This window comes from Chenopodium quinoa, unplaced genomic scaffold (genome assembly GCF_001683475.1).
Source record: "Chenopodium quinoa cultivar QQ74 unplaced genomic scaffold, ASM168347v1, whole genome shotgun sequence".
Taxonomy (NCBI): Eukaryota; Viridiplantae; Streptophyta; class Magnoliopsida; order Caryophyllales; family Amaranthaceae; genus Chenopodium; species Chenopodium quinoa.
In genome coordinates, this window is record NW_018744032.1 from 429,890 (window position 1) to 449,149 (window position 19,260).

The following is a 19,260-nucleotide window of genomic DNA, read 5'->3' on the forward strand; positions in this document are numbered from 1 at the left end:
TTTAGCCTAGTGAGTTCCTAAGTTAATTAGGACTTGTTTTAGTCTAGTAGGCGTCAATAATAGCTTGGAGTGCAAGCTTAAGTTAGGATGGAATTAGTCCAAAAACTAAGCCTCACAAAGATATGAATCTAACCTAATTCTATACAGAAAATTCACCAAGAATTAAGCAAGAAACTTAGATTAATTAATCAAGAATCCACCTAAATAATCAACCTAGATGATTTTTTTAACTAAAACAAACAAAACAGCAAATCTTTTTAAATCAAATGAAACTCAAACACATTCAAACAAAGCTATTTGAATCAAATGAAAGTGAAATGTATTCTACAAAGCTAATTGAATCAAGTGAAAGTCAAACACATTCAAAGAAAGCTTTTTAAATCAAATGAAACTGGAACACATTCGAACAAAGCTATTTGAATCAAATGAAAGTGAAATGTATTCTACAAAGCTAATTGAATCAAATGAAAGTTAAACACATTCAAACAAAGCTATTTAAAAATCTAATGAAAGTTAAATGCATTCTACAAAGCTAATTGAATCAAATGAAAGTCAAACACATTCAAAGAGAGCATTTTAAATCAAATGAAACTGGAACACATTCGAACAAAGCTATTTAAATCAAATGAAAGTAAAATGCATTCTACAAACCTAATTGAATCAAATGAAAGTCAAACACATTCAAACAAAGCATTTTGAATCAAATGAAAGTCAAATGCATTCAACCAAAGCTATTTAAATCAAATGAAAGTTAAATGCATTCGACAAAGCTTTTTGAATCAAATGAAAGTCAAACACATTCAAACAAAGCTATTTGAATCAAATGAAAGTGAAATGCATTCTACAAAGCTAATTGAACAAAATGTAAGTCAAAAACATTTAAACAAAGCATTTTGAATCAAATGAAAGTCAAATGCATTCAAACAAAGCTATTTGAATCAAATGAAAGTGAAATGTATTCTACAAAGCTAATTGAATCAAATGAAAGTCAAACATATTCAAAGAAAGCTTTTTAAATCAAATGAAACTAGAACACATTCGAACAAAGGTATTTAAATCAAATGAAAGTGAAATGTATTCTACAAAACTAATTGAATCAAATGAAAGTTAAACACATTCAAACAAAGCTATATAAATCTAATGAAAGTTAAATGCATTCAACAAAGCTAATTGAATCAAATGAAAATCAAACACATTCAAAGAAAGCATTTTAAATCAAATCAAACTAGAACACATTAGAACAAAGCTATTTGAATCAAATGCAAGTGAAATGTATTCTACAAAACTAATTGAATCATAAGAAAGTTAATCACATTGAAACAAAGCTATTTAAATCTAATGAAAGTTAATTGCATTCTACAAAGCTAGTTGAATCAAATGAAAGTCAAACACATTCAAAGAAAGCATTTTAAATCAATTGAAACAGGAACACATTCGAACAAAGCTATTTGAATCAAATGAAAGTGAAATGCATTCTACAAACCTAATTGAATCAAATGCATGTCAAACACATTCAAACTAAGCTTTTTGAATCAAATGAAATTCAAATGCATTAAAACAAAGCTATTTGAATCAAATGAAAGTGAAATGCATTCGACAAAGCTTTTTGAATCAAATGAAAGTCAAACACATTCAAACAAAGCTATTTGAATCAAATAAAAGTGAAATACATTCTACAAAGCTAATTCAACAAAATGTAAGTAAAAAACATTCAAACAAAGCATTTTGAATCAAATGAAAGTCAAATTCATTCAAACAAAGCTATTTGAATCAAATAAAAGTGAAATGTATTCAACAAAGCTAATTGAATTGAAATGAAAGTCAAATAAATTCAGCCAAAGCTATTTGAATCTAATGAAAGTCAAATGCATTTTACAAAGCTAATTAAATCAAATGAAAATAAAACACATTCAAACAAAGCGTTTTGAATCAAATGAAAGTCAAATGCATTCAAACAAAGCTATTTGAATCAAATGAAAGTGAAATGCGAAACAAAGCTAATTGAACAAATGAAAGGCAAACACATTCAAACAAAGCTTTTTAAATCAAATGAATTCAAATGCATTCAAAAAAAGTGATTTAAATTAAATGAAAGTTAAATGTATTTTACAAAGCTAATTGAATCAAATGAAAGTCAAACACATTCAAACAAAGCTTTTGTTAATCAAATGAAACTCAAACACATTCAAACAAAGCTATTCGAATTCAATGAAAGTAAAATGTATTCTACAAAACTAATTGAATCAAAGGAAAGTCAAACACATTCAAACAAAGCTATTTGAATTAAATGAAAGTGAAATGTATTCTATAAAGTTAATTGAATGAAATGAAAGTCAAACGCATTCAAACAAAGCTATTGTAATCAAATGAAAGTGAAATGTTCTCTACAAAGCTAATTGAATCGAATGAAAAGCAAACACATTCAAACAAAGCTTTTAGAATCAAATGAATTGAAATGCATTCAAACAAAGCTATTTGAATTAAATGAAATTAAAATGTATTCTACAAAGCTAATTGAATCAAATAAAAGTCAAATACATTCAAACAAAGCTTTTTTAATCAAATGAAACCCAAACACATTCAAACAAAGCTATTTGAATTCAATGAAAGTGAAATGTATTTTTCAAAGCTAATTGAATCAAAGGAAAGTCAAACACATTCAAACAAAGCTATTTGAATCAAATGAAAGTGAAATGTATTCTATAAAGTTAATTGAATCAAATGAAAGTTAAACACATTCAAACAAAGCTATTTGAATCAAATGAAAGTGAAATGCATTCTACAAACCTAATTGAATCAAATGCATGTCAAACACATTCAAACAAAGCTTTTTGAATCAAATGAAATTCAAATGCATTAAAACAAAGCTATTTGAATCAAATGAAAGTGAAATGCATTCGACAAAGCTTTTTGAATCAAATGAAAGTCAAACACATTCAAAGAAAGCATTTTAAATCAATTGAAACAGGAACACATTCGAACAAAGCTATTTGAATCAAATGAAAGTGAAATGCATTCTACAAACCTAATTGAATCAAATGCATGTCAAACACATTCAAACAAAGCTTTTTGAATCAAATGAAATTCAAATGCATTAAAACAAAGCTATTTGAATCAAATGAAAGTGAAATGCATTCGACAAAGCTTTTTGAATCAAATGAAAGTCAAACACATTCAAACAAAGCTATTTGAATCAAATGAAAGTGAAATACATTCTACAAAGCTAATTCAACAAAATGTAAGTAAAAAAATTCAAACAAAGCATTTTGAATCAAATGAAAGTCAAATTCATTCAAACAAAGCTATTTGAATCAAATAAAAGTGAAATGTATTCAACAAAGCTAATTGAATTAAAATGAAAGTCAAATAAATTCAGCCAAAGCTATTTGAATCTAATGAAAGTCAAATGCATTTTACAAAGCTAATTAAATCAAATGAAAGTAAAACACATTCAAACAAAGCGTTTTGAATCAAATGAAAGTCAAATGCATTCAAACAAAGCTATTTGAATCAAATGAAAGTGAAATGCGTTTTACAAAGCTAATTGAACAAATGAAAGGCAAACACATTCAAACAAAGCTTTTTAAATCAAATGAATTCAAATGCATTCAAAAAAAGTGATTTAAATTAAATGAAAGTTAAATGTATTTTACAAAGCTAATTGAATCAAATGAAAGTCAAACACATTCAAACAAAGCTTTTTTAATCAAATGAAACTCAAACACATTCAAACAAAGCTATTCGAATTCAATGAAAGTAAAATGTATTCTACAAAACTAATTGAATCAAAGGAAAGTCAAACACATTCAAACAAAGCTATTTGAATTAAATTAAAGTGAAATGTATTCTATAAAGTTAATTGAATCAAATGAAAGTCAAACGCATTCAAACAAAGCTATTTTAATCAAATGAAAGTGAAATGCTCTCTACAAAGCTAATTGAATCAAATGAAAAGCAAACACATTCAAACAAAGCTTTTAGAATCAAATGACTTGAAATGCATTCAAACAAAGCTATTTGAATTAAATGAAATTAAAATGTATTCTACAAAGCTTATTGAATCAAATAAAAGTCAAATACATTCAAACAAAGCTTTTTTAATAAAATGAAACTCAAACACATTCAAACAAAGCTATTTGAATTCAATGAAAGTGAAATGTATTTTACAAAGCTAATTGAATCAAAGGAAAGTCAAACACATTCAAACAAAGCTATTTGAATCAAATGAAAGTGAAATGTATTCTATAAAGTTAATTGAATCAAATGAAAGTTAAACACATTCAAACAAAGCTATTTGAATCAAATGAAAGTGAAATGCATTCTACAAAGCTAATTGATATCAAATGAAAGTTAAACACATTCAAACAAAGCTTTTTTAATCAAATGAAACTCAAACAAATTCAAACAAAGCTATTTGAATTCAATGAAAGAGAAATGTATTCTACAAAGCTAATTGAATCAAAGGAAAGTCAAACACATACAAACAAAGCTATTTGAATCAAATGAAAGTCAAATGCATTCTACAAAGCTAATTGAATCAAATCAAAGTCAAACACATTCAAACAAAGCTTTTCAAATCAAATGAAAGACAAACACATTCAAACAAAACTATTTGAATCAAATGCACGTGAAATGAATTCTACAAAGCTAGTTGAATCAAATGAAAGTCAAATACATTCAAACAAAGCTTTTTGAATCAAATGAAATTCAAATTCATTCAAACAAAGCTATTTGAATCAAATGAAAGTGAAATGTGTTCTACAAATCTAATTGAATCAAATGAAAGTAAAACAAATTCAACCATAGCTATTTGAATCAAATGAAAGTCAAATGCATTCTACAAAGCTAATTAAATCAAATGAAAGTCAAACACATTCAAACAAAGCTTTTTAAATCAATTTAAAGTGGATCACATTGGAACAAAGCTATTTAAATAAAATGAAAGTGAAATGCATTCTACAAAGCTAATTGAATGAAATGAAAGACAAACACATTCAAACAAAGCTTTTTGAATCAAATGAAAGTGAAATGCATTCTTCAAAGCTAATTGAATCAAATGAAAGTCAAACACATTCAAAAAAAGCTATTGAAATCAAATGAAAGTGTAATGCATTCTACAAAGCTAATTGAATCAAATGAAAGTCAAACACATTCAAACAAAGCTTTTTGAATCAAATAAAGTCAAACACATTCAAACTAAGCTATTTAAATCAAATGAAAGTGAAATGCCTTCGACAATGCTTTTTGAATGAAATGGAAGTCAAACACATTTAAAAAAAGTTATTGAAATCATGAAATGCATTCTACAAAGCTAATTGAATCAAATGAAAGCCAAACACATTCAAACAAAGCTTTTTAAATGAAATGTAACTCAAACACATTCAAACAAAGCTATTTGAATCAAATGAAAGTCAAATGAATTCTATAAAGTTAATTGAATTAAATGAAAGTCAAACACATTCAAACAAAGCTATTTGAATCAAATGAAAGTGAAATGCATTCTACAAAGCTAATTCAACAAAATGTAAGTAAAAAACATTCAAACAAAGCATTTTGAATCAAATGAAAGTCAAATTCATTCAAACAAAGCTATTTGAATCAAATAAAAGTGAAATGTATTCAACAAAGCTAATTGAATTGAAATGAAAGTCAAATATATTCAGCCAAAGCTATTTGAATCTAATGAAAGTCAAATGCATTTTACAAAGCTAATTAAATCAAATGAAAGTAAAACACATTCAAACAAAGCGTTTTGAATCAAATGAAAGTCAAATGCATTCAAACAAAGCTATTTGAATCAAATGAAAGTGAAATGCGTTTTACAAAGCTAATTGAGCAAATGAAAGGCAAACACATTCAAACAAAGCTTTTTAAATCAAATGAATTCAAATGCATTCAAAAAAAGTGATTTAAATTAAATGAAAGTTAAATGTATTTTACAAAGCTAATTGAATCAAATGAAAGTCAAACACATTCAAACAAAGCTTTTTTAATCAAATAAAACTCAAACACATTCAAACAAAGCTATTCGAATTCAATGAAAGTAAAATGTATTCTACAAAACTAATTGAATCAAAGGAAAGTCAAACACATTCAAACAAAGCTATTTGAATTAAATGAAAGTGAAATGTATTCTATAAAGTTAATTGAATCAAATGAAAGTCAAACGCATTCAAACAAAGCTATTTTAATCAAATGAAAGTGAAATGCTCTCTACAAAGCTAATTGAATCAAATGAAAAGCAAACACATTCAAACAAAGCTTTTAGAATCAAATGACTTGAAATGCATTCAAACAAAGCTATTTGAATTAAATGAAATTAAAATGTATTCTACAAAGCTTATTGAATCAAATAAAAGTCAAATACATTCAAACAAAGCTTTCTTAATCAAATGAAACCCAAACACATTCAAACAAAGCTATTTGAATTCAATGAAAGTGAAATGTATTTTACAAAGCTAATTGAATCAAAGGAAAGTTAAACACATTCAAACAAAGCTATTTGAATCAAATGAAAGTGAAATGTATTCTATAAAGTTAATTGAATCAAATGAAAGTTAAACACATTCAAACAAAGCTATTTGAATCAAATGAAAGTGAAATGCATTCTACAAAGCTAATTGATATCAAATGAAAGTTAAACACATTCAAACAAAGCTTTTTTAATCAAATGAAACTCAAACAAATTCAAACAAAGCTATTTGAATTCAATGAAAGAGAAATGTATTCTACAAAGCTAATTGAATCAAAGGAAAGTCAAACACATACAAACAAAGCTATTTGAATCAAATGAAAGTCAAATGCATTCTACAAAGCTAATTGAATCAAATCAAAGTCAAACACATTCAAACAAAGCTATTTGAATCAAATGAAAGTGAAATACATTCAACAAAGCTAATTCAACAAAATGTAAGTAAAAAACATTCAAACAAAGCATTTTGAATCAAATGAAAGTCAAATTCATTCAAACAAAGCTATTTGAATCAAATAAAAGTGAAATGTATTCAACAAAGCTAATTGAATTGAAATGAAAGTCAAATAAATTCAGCCAAAGCTATTTGAATCTAATGAAAGTCAAATGCATTTTACAAAGCTAATTAAATCAAATGAAAGTAAAACACATTCAAACAAAGCGTTTTGAATCAAATGAAAGTCAAATGCATTCAAACAAAGCTATTTGAATCAAATGAAAGTGAAATGCGAAACAAAGCTAATTGAACAAATGAAAGGCAAACACATTCAAACAAAGCTTTTTAAATCAAATGAATTCAAATGCATTCAAAAAAAGTGATTTAAATTAAATGAAAGTTAAATGTATTTTACAAAGCTAATTGAATCAAATGAAAGTCAAACACATTCAAACAAAGCTTTTTTAATCAAATGAAACTCAAACACATTCAAACAAAGCTATTCGAATTCAATGAAAGTAAAATGTATTCTACAAAACTAATTGAATCAAAGGAAAGTCAAACACATTCAAACAAAGCTATTTGAATTAAATGAAAGTGAAATGTATTCTATAAAGTTAATTGAATCAAATGAAAGTCAAACGCATTCAAACAAAGCTATTTTAATCAAATGAAAGTGAAATGCTCTCTACAAAGCTAATTGAATCAAATGAAAAGCAAACACATTCAAACAAAGCTTTTAGAATCAAATGACTTGAAATGCATTCAAACAAAGCTATTTGAATTAAATGAAATTAAAATGTATTCTACAAAGCTTATTGAATCAAATAAAAGTCAAATACATTCAAACAAAGCTTTTTTAATAAAATGAAACTCAAAAACATTCAAACAAAGCTATTTGAATTCAATGAAAGTGAAATGTATTTTACAAAGCTAATTGAATCAAAGGAAAGTCAAACACATTCAAACAAAGCTATTTGAATCAAATGAAAGTGAAATGTATTCTATAAAGTTAATTGAATCAAATGAAAGTTAAACACATTCAAACAAAGCTATTTGAATCAAATGAAAGTGAAATGCATTCTACAAAGCTAATTGATATCAAATGAAAGTTAAACACATTCAAACAAAGCTTTTTTAATCAAATGAAACTCAAACAAATTCAAACAAAGCTATTTGAATTCAATGAAAGAGAAATGTATTCTACAAAGCTAATTGAATCAAAGGAAAGTCAAACACATACAAACAAAGCTATTTGAATCAAATGAAAGTCAAATGCATTCTACAAAGCTAATTGAATCAAATCAAAGTTAAACACATTCAAACAAAGCTTTTCAAATCAAATGAAAAACAAACACATTCAAACAAAACTATTTGAATCAAATGCACGTGAAATGAATTCTACAAAGCTAGTTGAATCAAATGAAAGTTAAATACATTCAAACAAAGCTTTTTGAATCAAATGAAATTCAAATTCATTCAAACAAAGCTATTTGAATCAAATGAAAGTGAAATGTGTTCTACAAATCTAATTGAATCAAATGAAAGTAAAACAAATTCAACCATAGCTATTTGAATCAAATGAAAGTCAAATGCATTCTACAAAGCTAATTAAATCAAATGAAAGTCAAACACATTCAAACAAAGCTTTTCAAATCAATTTAAAGTGGAACACATTGGAACAAAGCTATTTAAAAAAAATGAAAGTGAAATGTATTCTACAAAGCTAATTGAATGAAATGAAAGACAAACACATTCAAACAAAGCTTTTTGAATCAAATGAAAGTGAAATGCATTCTTCAAAGCTAATTGAATCAAATGAAAGTCAAACACATTCAAAAAAAGCTATTGAAATCAAATGAAAGTGCAATGCATTCTACAAAGCTAATTGAATCAAATGAAAGTCAAACACATTCAAACAAAGCTTTTTGAATCAAATAAAGTCAAACACATTCAAACTAAGCTATTTAAATCAAATGAAAGTGAAATGCCTTCGACAATGCTTTTTGAATGAAATGAAAGTCAAACACATTTAAAAAAAAGTTATTGAAATCATGAAATGCATTCTACAAAGCTAATTGAATCAAATGAAAGCCAAACACATTCAAACAAAGCTTTTTAAAAGAAATGAAACTCAAACACATTCAAACAAAGCTATTTGAATCAAATGAAAGTGAAATGAATTCTATAAAGTTAATTGAATCAAATGAAAGTCAAACACATTCAAACAAAGCTATTTGAATCAAATGAATGTGAAATGCATTCTACAAAGCTAATTGAATCAAATGAAAGGCAAACACATTTAAACAAAGCTTTTTGAATCAAATGAATTCAAATGCATTAAAACAATGCTATTTGAATCAAATGAAAGTGAAATGTATTTTACAAACCTAATTGAATCAAGTGAAAGTCAAACACATTCAAACAAAGATTTTTGAATCAAATGAAAGTCGAATGCATTCAAGCAAAGCTATTTAAATCAAACTAAAGCGAAATGCATTCGATAAATCTTTTTGAATCAAATGAAAGGTAAGCACATTCAAAAAAAGCTATTTGAATCAAATGAAAGTGAAATGCATTATGATCAACTCAATCAAAGAACTAGGTTTTCATTTTTCAATAAATGTATTTTTTTTTAATAAAAAGAAACCTTATAAAAATGGGTTGGCGATCGGGTTTGACGAGCAAACTTACGAGCTAAACATGTTTGGGTTAAATCGAGTATCGGATCAAAAAGATTTGTTCAAAACCCATAAAAAATGTGTCGGGTTGGGTTAGTCGGGTCAAAATTTAACAAGTGTACCAACACCACTGGTTCTTTAACGTCTCTAACAATCAGATCTGCAACAAAACAAAACCTTCTACGCATCTTCTTTGCAAAAAGGAAATTATAAACAATCATTTAACTTGCCGGCGCCTGGAAACCGATGAGCTCTCCAAGAGTCCTAGGTTTTGCCTTTGATGGGGTTTGGTTGAAGAGGCAGAGGGAGGAAGAGGTTTCGAAACTAATTAACCCCTACATACAAGAACTTGAATCTATTTAACCGAAACTGTTAAGTAAAGTTAATTTGGTTTTTTAATTAAACTAAGGACATTACAAATCAATATGTTGTTTTATGGCAAGCTTAGAAACATAGTTACGTTAAGATGTAAGCATTTTAATTGGGTATATCCGATGAAGCCGACTGGGAAGAGAAAGGGTAGAGATATAATGGCCATAATGTCAACATAATAAGGCAGACAATCTTAGCAGGAGTAACTAAAAGAAATACAAAAACTAGATGTCTGAAAGTTAAACTACAATAGTTGAGAGCACAACGCTATTCATAATGATTGTCGAACAATGACACGACAATTTGATATTACAACAGATGTGCCTACAACCAAAAAAAGGGGGTAAAAACCTCTACAAAACCTAGCCATCCCGCAAGCTGCTCTTCTTCAGGTCCTCATTTTCCTTTGTCAAATGATCAACTTTTGTCTGAAGAATGTTAATCATGGTCCTGGCGCTCATCACTTCAATCTTTAGAGACTCTTTCTCTATTGATGTCCGATAAATTTCATTGCGCAGCTCTTCGAATAGTTTCAAATAGCTTGGAGGGACATTAATGTCAATGACATTGGCCGGAGGAGGAGAGGGCCGCTCTTTTGGCTCCATAGACTCCAGCAATGGGAAATCTAAAAGCCCAGACGAGAAATTTGTGGTCCCAGTAGATGAAGAACAGGGACCCTGTGTTATTGTGGTTGAGATCTCTGAAGCGTTAGAATGACAGGTGTCAGGTTCACTACGCCTTAAACGTTTATTAGGCCCAAGAGACAATGGTTCAGGATCAACTGTACAAGGTACTGGGCCTTCTTCTGCCCTTTCCACTTTGCAAAGAGGCGGAATCTCTTGAACCTCAGTTGAAAGCCCACAGCTGGTTACTGGGGCAGATTCAGAATTGTTGATGGATGGGATGGAATCCTGGAACAAGTGAAGAGCACAATTAAAAAAACACACTTTATGCACCATCTTCCCCACAAACCCACTACGCCCATCCTTTAGTTATAAGATTTGACTTAAGAAAAGTAAGGAATTCAGAATTTTAGACATCAGGAATATTAATAAAATACTTCGTATTATACTTCATAAAGAAATATTCGCTAATGGATCTCTTTGCAAACTAATCTCAACGTTCTTTTGCATTAAGTACAGGGAGAATATAAGACAGTTTCACATCACTTGCTTGAGTTGCATGTACTGAATTTCCTCTTATACTTCAGCGCAAACAAACAAAGAAACCATCAACTTTGAGATCACCAACAAAATATCACCAAATTGGAGATCATCAGCCAGATGCTGAAGATACAAGGGGAGATTGCCAGCATCAGAAATATCAAAACACAATGCAAGTCTGAAACTGTGCGATAATTGTCTAAAGGAAAAAATAGGCATGTAAAAGATCACAAAATAGCTGTTCTTTCCCCTCTTTCACCCCCTTCAATGGTTATATATGTATTAACAAACAAGAAAGTTTGGAGAGCATCCTCCTCTTTGAAGACAAAATGTACCTCAGCAAAAAGCAGCAACTGATGCAACTTAAAGGCACTCAGGTATAATATTTGGCTTACAGATGCAATAAAGAAAGAAATGGTGCGAAAGCTAGTTTAGGAAATATGATCTTGAAGCAAATTAATGCTAGGAGAAAGGAAATATGATTATATGATTATTTTAGAAAAAGATATAGGGGAATTAGCAGAGTTAATGTCATTTTCTGGCACCGAAACACTTGGGGCACATTAGATGTCTACATTAAACATATCGGCGTACTTCGCATAATACACATCACCTAAACAGAGGCACCACTACCTGTGGCCCTCTGTAACTTTCTTTTTTCTCTTTTTGGGTGGCAGTGTTGAATGATAATGATATTTATCATGTTAATGCAATCTTTGAGGGGTGGTGCCCAAGATCCTGGGTTAAAACCAAGGATGAATATTATATCCTTGCATTTCAAGAGTATGAGTTTCTGAACCCCAGGAATGATACAAAATATTTTTACATTTCACAAATATGAAATTATAAATTATAGCTCCCAATTCATGACTAATATACAAAAGGAAAAAATACACTTTAATAATCCCAATTATGGGCTATTTACTTCTAAAAATCCCAATTAAGGTTAATCATCTAATAATCCCAATTATGTCAATTTGCCTCCAATAGTCCCAGATGACCGATAACCTAATACGCAGGTTAAATTATTAATAATTTTTAATTACATGTGTTGCATTTCTATTGGTCTAGGGGAAAAAAAAAAAGAAAACCCCTTTTTCCAGCCACCCTCCTCTCCGGAAACCACCACATTCCGGCCCCCCTTCCCGTTCCCTTCCTCGACTTTGGTTCTCTCCCTTCTTCTTCCGCCGATTCCGGCCCCATTCCCTTCCTCCGCTCTTGAATCCGGACCCATCCATTCCCTTACCCCCGATTCAGCTGATATTTTTTTTTTCTCTCTCTTACTGGCGGCTGGGAAGGGATTTCGGATGGGGGAAAGGCTTTTGCAAGGGCAAGGAGTGGGAGGGGGGGTGGTTTCTCAAGGGGGAGGTGGGAGGGTGGTGGTTTCGTGAAGGGTAGGGGATGGGTTAAAGGCATTTTTGGGGGTGGGGGAAGGGAAGGGGCAATTTCGGGGGTAGGGCAGGGGAAGGGGGTTGTTTTCATTAGGGTGGTATGAAAGGGAGTTTTTCCGGTGAGGTAACGGCGGATTCCGGTTGGGCTAGGAGGAGGGAGTCTAGTAGGGAGGAGAGGGTTTTTTTTTTTTTAATTTTTTTTTTTTTATTGTTTTTAAACCACTCACGTGATGCCACGTGTGAAAGTAACTTTTTATACCAGGTTGATGACCGGTTGGGACTACTTGTGGCAAACTGATCCCATAGTTGGGATTATTAGATAATAAACCTTTGTTGAGATTATTAGAAGTAAATCGCCTATAATTGAGATTATTAAAGTGTATTTTTCCTATATGAAAAGAGTTTAAGTTATTCCCTATATTATTGATATTATAGATATTCACAAACACCATGATTTAAAGGGTACTGGCAAGCAAAAACACCCTATCCAATCACCTCTTCCAACAAAGAACCATCCTCAAACAAAAAAAAAATGGAAAAGTTCAAGAAAATTGAATACGCATTCTGAATTGCTAGATTCACATAAAATCTATCAGACATCTAAACACATAGCTCATTGCATGCACAATTCAACAATTTATAAATGTTTGTTTTTCTTTTTTTTTTCCTTTTCTATTACAACCTTTCAAGATATGGGTCAACCTCATGTTTGTGACAGATCTTTTTTACAATTGGAAAGATATAACAAATACCACAAAAGCATGGACAAAGAATTACTCATTCTATCAATATTCATATTGTAGTTTTAGGCACATATCTGACAGAAATAAAATACATAAAGTAGTTAAAAATAACAAGTAACAATCAATATCAAGTTTGAAATACATTTGCTAGTCACCTCTTACAACCAGATCACTGTAAAATAATTTCTAGCTATTTGTAGCCTTGTAGATACTTGGTGATATGAAATTTACATAATACAAGTGACTCTAATGCTCTAACTTCCTTTTGTTTAAGACCATTACAGCCATTTAAATTCTATGCCCACCAACCAAACATGGTATATTTTCAACAATCTAATTTACTTTCTTCTTGACGGAACAAATTGTGTTCGCCAAATGAAAAGAATGAAAGGTAGGATGTGGAAGTTGATTAATGGTCAAAGTAAATCAGTGGCAATTATTTGACAAAAACCACCAGATATATGCTAAGAGTAACATTCCTCAGAGAAAACAACAGTTCTCCTTGACGCAAGAAAAATTAACGAATACAAAGGCCATCAACCCACTGCTATAGCTGAAGATACGCAACTAAATCACAGTACAGGAAGTTAAAAAGATCAAGTAACAATCAATATCAACTCCAAATCCTTTGACCCACTCTTTTTCAGTCACAGACGTTGAGTCGTTGACGAATTTGCGGATGGGATATTCATCAATTAGTCACAAATTCTGTGCCCAAAAAAGAAGACATACCCTCTGTTTTTCCAACTCAGTGGGATCCTCACATCAAGGAGCCCATGTGATGAGGAGAGAGATTTAAAAAGAACAAAAAATAAAAGAAAAGTGGGGCCCAGTGTTGAGGAGAGTGAAACAGAGCAGACTAATTCAAATAAGTACTAGAGAACATGCTAACATTAGTACAGAACCTACCAAAGGAAATCTTAGAGCTTGCGGCAGACTGGCATTAGACTAATGTTGGGATTTCCTATAGGTACTAAATAACATGCTAACATTAGTAAGAGCATCATTCATCACATACTACTCTCAAAATGTTAACAAGGAAAACAAATAGGCCTCAGATCAGCCAAATACTCAATACCCAACTAAGCATGCCCAAAAAAGCGACTGAAATGTGAAACGTACAACACCCAGCTCATCATCACATTGCTCAGCCAAGTATTATAAAAGAGCCAATTATGAATAAACATGATAATATCTACTACCTATTAACCAATAAAAACAAACCATGAAGAATCCAACTAAAGTTCAACTCACCTCCACACGTGCATCATCGTTACCGGCTGCTTCATCATCACCCTCCTCTCCTGGGACAACGGTAGATTCATCTTTCTCCCACTCCTCCTCTACAAAGGGTCCATACTGCTCACCAGGCTTAAATCCTGGACCACTTTTCTTCAATATTTTGCATAGCAAATATGAATCCTATGCATCCAAAATGAACTAGTTAATATAGTATATGACAGGTTAGAAAGTACTAATTTTACCACATGTTTAATATGTCAATAAAATGGACACACAAAAATGCTAAAAATGCCAATTGACAATCATGATATTCCAAAACAAGGATAAAAAAATTCTGCAATGAAGTTATTTGAAGTCATATACGAAGTAATAAATATAGAAAATCCATAACATAACTTTAATTTCAAAAAGAAAATCAATTAATACATTGAAGAAACAAAATATTTCCTCATTGATCCCATTAGGATAAGGCTAAGTTTTGTCCAACCCAGTCATGCAAGAGGCTTAAATTACTACCCCCGTTTTGAATTATTTGCAATGATTAGACATTTTCTACTCACACTTTATGTCAAATCGTTGCAAATCATTTGAAATGGAGGTAGTAATAAGGCTGTTCTGGAAATTGTAATGGCTTGAATTGATCTAATAAGAACTAAATTTCTAAAGTGTACTACGGGGTATATAACTTCACTATAGATTCAATAAGAGAAAAGGTTGCTAATTGTGCACGATAAGGAGCTGGTGCAAAAACGAGAACTGAAAGATATATGACAGTATAATTTGACAATGAACTTAATCTTTAATTTAAACACACACACACATACACAAACTCCACTGGTACCAGGTGACATATAATAATCCAGTTGCAAAGCATAATTTGCAATTAATGCTAATTTGAAGGAACAAAATAGAAAAACGTTTCCTGAACTAACTAGTCACTTTATGCAAGAAAAATAAAACCTTACAAAGAAAAAAAAAACAAAGGAGAAAAAACAAAAGAAAAAAATAAAACCTGGGATCAGTTAGGCACATCCCTAACCCTTTCAAAACAAACAATACTCTTTTTACACAAAAAGGGTACAAGGACAGCAAAATCATCCTTTGAACCCTGGCATCAGAACCCTCTGAAGTGACGAAATATATTACTACTAATTAAGATACACAACTCAAAATCACAATTTCAAGAAGTCCGACACCATATGACATTTCCAAGAAACTGGTACCAACACCTCAGTATTGAATCTGGAATGGGAAACGGGGCATTCTGCAATATTGTAATCTGAAAATAACAAAAAATGTGGAAATGAAAAAAACAAAGTTATTGCTGTGACTCCTATATCATAAATTTGTCCGAAGAGTCAACTTAACTCAATTTCCACCAACCGTTCAACCACTGGAAAGAAAAGCAGGTACGTATGTAAGAAGAAGACACTAGTCCTAGATACATCACAAATTTTTGTCATATTCCAAGCAAATTCTCTTCAAGAAAATTCTTTTGAAATCTACAAGCTAAACAAACTTAGGCTTAAAAATAAAAAGTGTTAAAGTTGGTTGCCTAGCAAAGATCGTAGCAACATATACCAAATTTTGTAGGTTTACAATCTAAGTGATCTTTGTTTCTCTTACTAGTGAGCAGTTCTTGCCGTGGAAGCTTTCTAATCAGTTTAAAACCATTTTTAGGACACACAATAACAATATAATAATAATAATAATGATAATAATAATAATGATAATAACCAAGCATGGCTTTGAAACGATAAAACTGCCACACAAAAAACAAAAAGCCTATATATCCATGAAGCCTTTTGGACATTCCACATTTGATAGGATCTCAAAAGGCATGCTACTCTTTTAACAAACCTGCCAGGGAATGAATAACATCCTTGGTAGAAGAATCTACATAGATCACGTGACACTCACATTACACAGTATCAGTTTTGAAATTGCAACTAGCCTTATACTTCCTTAGTTCACATTTACTTGCAAAATGGAGTGGATACACGATATTTTAGGAGAGAAGAGAGATAGAGGAAGATAAAAAGAATGACCCATGTGAAGAGGAGAGAGAGATAGCATAATTGGCCAAATAAAGTTAGGTTGCAATTAATTTGCAAAAGGAACACGTTGAGATTAAAAAAAAAAAAAGGAGGAAGCTATGTCGCCCAAAGATTTGGGTGCCGTGTCCAACACGGTGTCGGATCCTCCGACACTCTAGATTTTATAAAATTTCATACAAGGCCACTAAATGATTGGTTGTTGTGTGGTATCGAAGTATTGGAGGATCCAACATGTGACACTCAACATTCAGCAGGGTGTCAAGGTAATATAAGGGGAAATATATAAAATAGGAAAGCTACAACGCCTGTTCATGAACTTTGGAAGACTGACATATGTATTGCAAAACAGCGCCATCACAGTATGGGTCCCACCAATGGTGGAGTCTAAAAGAGGTTGTAAATGATGTGCCCCTACCATATCATTTGACACTAGTAGACATTCCTTTTACGAAACACAAGAGAAATAAAATGAAAGAAAAGAAGAGAACATCCAAACAGTAGTTCTTGGCAGATCTTACCATTACTATACCACTTTTAGCAAGCTCTTCATCCGTTAATCTGTACTCATGCATAACCCAATTCGTACGCTTCCCACAGGGCGCCCGTCCACTGTAAAAGACAAGAGTCTTCTTCATACCAACTGTGCGAAAGTTGTGTACAATAGGGCGATCATTACCTGTGGCTTTCCAATACCCTTTGCCTGTCGCTCGATTCACTCTAGAACCATTCACATACTTTCTATCTTGTACACCAAAAAAGTACCATTCATTGTCTCTGCTCTTCAGCTTTGACAAAGCTGTAATTCACAATACAAAGTAAACAAAACCAAATTAGACCAAATTAAAACCAAATTGTACCTTTAAAAGCATACAACGAAAATTTGGTATGCCCTGAACACAACTTCCGGGCAACTAAATCTTCTAATAAGTGTAGGAAGCATTCAACAGGAAATCAATTCATTTTTTTTAACTGGTTGATTATCAAATCTCAAAATACTTAGGGAAAATCCAATTCATTAAACAATTTGAAAAAAAAAAAAAAAACAAAAAATCCAACTTCAATTTCAATATCCCAAACTTTTACACAGTAATTGACATCGACAATAGTTGACCAATTCATAATTTAGCATTAAATCACAACTTGTACATTATAAATCAACAAAAAAAAAAAAAAAAAAAAAAAAAACTTACACCATAACCAATTCAATTCAAACAATTAAAAAATAACAATCCAAAAATTCACTTTATTCTAATTTTTACCAATTCAAATTGACAACTACAAAAACACAATTGCATGTCAAAATTCCGTCGAATTATTTCAAATGGCAAATACCCTCAACCCCATACTTATTCATCATCAATAATCAACCTCAAAAAAAAAAAAAAGTCTAGAATTGAACCTGGTAGGTCCCACGGTTCAGACTTATAGATATCGGTCTCAGAAATAGCGTCAAAGCGAATGGGTTTGCCACAAATTTTGCGTTTAAGATAGTAGCTAACAAGCTCTTGGTCAGTAGGATGGAATCTGAAGCCAGGAGCAAGCGATGTAGCCGTTGCGGGGGTTGGCGATGGAGGAGGGAGAAGCATCCTCGGCGGAGACTGCGGCGGCAACGGCGGCGGTGGGGGCGGCGGAGGCTCGGTTCCCATGGAAGAGGGTGTGGTATCAAAGAGAGAAAGGAGCAGAACTTTGGCAGATTGTTCAAGAATTTTGAGAGAAAAAGAGGAGATTTTACAAGAATGGTAAGAGAAGGAATTGAAGAAGAGAGAAGGAAGAAGAATGAGATGAAGGTGAAGGTGGGGTGGAGAGGAAGAAAGAGAGTGGGTGGGATTGAGTAAGGGTCAAGAAAAGGCGAGAGAGGCGTGCCATTGAAGTTAAAGCGGCTTCTGCTGTTGTTATTGTTGTTGTTGCTGCTGCGTTACCTTACCTTACCCCCCTATTCGTGTTTTGCCGCTACTGCATTCTTCATCATTATCATAGATACTCAAACAAGAAAGATTGGATTATTGTATTTTGCCATTTGCTTTATCGTCTTATATTTTATTTATATTGTCATTTAAATTTTGAGTCGGCGCTTGAAAGGTAAAAAAAAAAATATAATAAAAAAAAAAACCCTTACAAACCCTATCTTTAAAAGATCAAAGGTTTAATGGTAATCTAAATAATGTATACTTATTTTTGTAACTTTTCAATTGATGAATGATTCGGCTGAATCAACCTTATTATGTATATTGTCAATAAAAGAAACTATCGCGAGTAACAAACACTTTATTATCTGCGATTGTAGAAGTTGTTTCGGGGTTTTCTGATGTCCTGCGGGAGAGTTACAATTCCGAGACTGGAACCGGACGCCTATACCTGCAAAACAAACGGATGCTCCGGATGATTGGAGACCCGCCTCCGACGGTCAAGTTAGTACTTGATTGAGTAATTAATGCGGAAATTAAAGTGATTGGGTCTCTCTAGGTGAGAGTGTTTAATGTGTGTAATCTCCCTTAATGAGGATTAAGGGAGGTATTTATAACCTTGGGAAACGTGCTAATCCTAGGTTTAGGTTAACCTAGGGCTGATTGGGCTTCCCTCGGAAGTTGGGCCTGGGTGGCCGGTTTCTCCATTAGGCATGGAGTATGCCACGTGTCATGACATAATAGGTCCAAGGTGGACGAATAAGCGTGTGCCACGTGGCAAGCCCTGACAGTTCCAACT

General features: G+C 31.5%; 1 protein-coding gene across 1 annotated transcript; it reads right to left on the reverse strand.

Annotated features, from left to right (window-relative positions):
* Positions 1 to 10,094: 10,094 nt before the first annotated feature.
* Positions 10,095 to 18,576, reverse strand: LOC110690364 (NAC domain-containing protein 2-like). Its single transcript, XM_021867186.1, has 4 exons — positions 17,957 to 18,576; positions 17,076 to 17,353; positions 14,513 to 14,680; positions 10,095 to 10,872 (listed from the first exon to the last, which is right to left on the reverse strand). The coding sequence occupies exons 1-4, from the start codon at positions 18,201 to 18,203 to the stop codon at positions 10,324 to 10,326; spliced, it is 1,242 nt and encodes a 413-aa protein (XP_021722878.1). The 5' UTR covers positions 18,204 to 18,576; the 3' UTR covers positions 10,095 to 10,323.
* Positions 18,577 to 19,260: the final 684 nt, after the last annotated feature.

Bases quoted from the DNA above. Each gene is read 5' to 3' on its own strand.
- LOC110690364 (XM_021867186.1), bottom strand. From the start codon at position 18,203: ATGGGAACCGAGCCTCCGCCGCCCCCACCGCCGCCGTTGCCGCCGCAG. The intron at 17,354-17,956 runs GTTCAATTCTAG...TGTGAATTACAG, and splicing joins TGAACCGTGGGACCTACCAG to CTTTGTCAAAGCTGAAGAGC. The intron at 10,873-14,512 runs GTGAGTTGAACT...CACTTGTTCCAG, and splicing joins ACGATGATGCACGTGTGGAG to GATTCCATCCCATCCATCAA.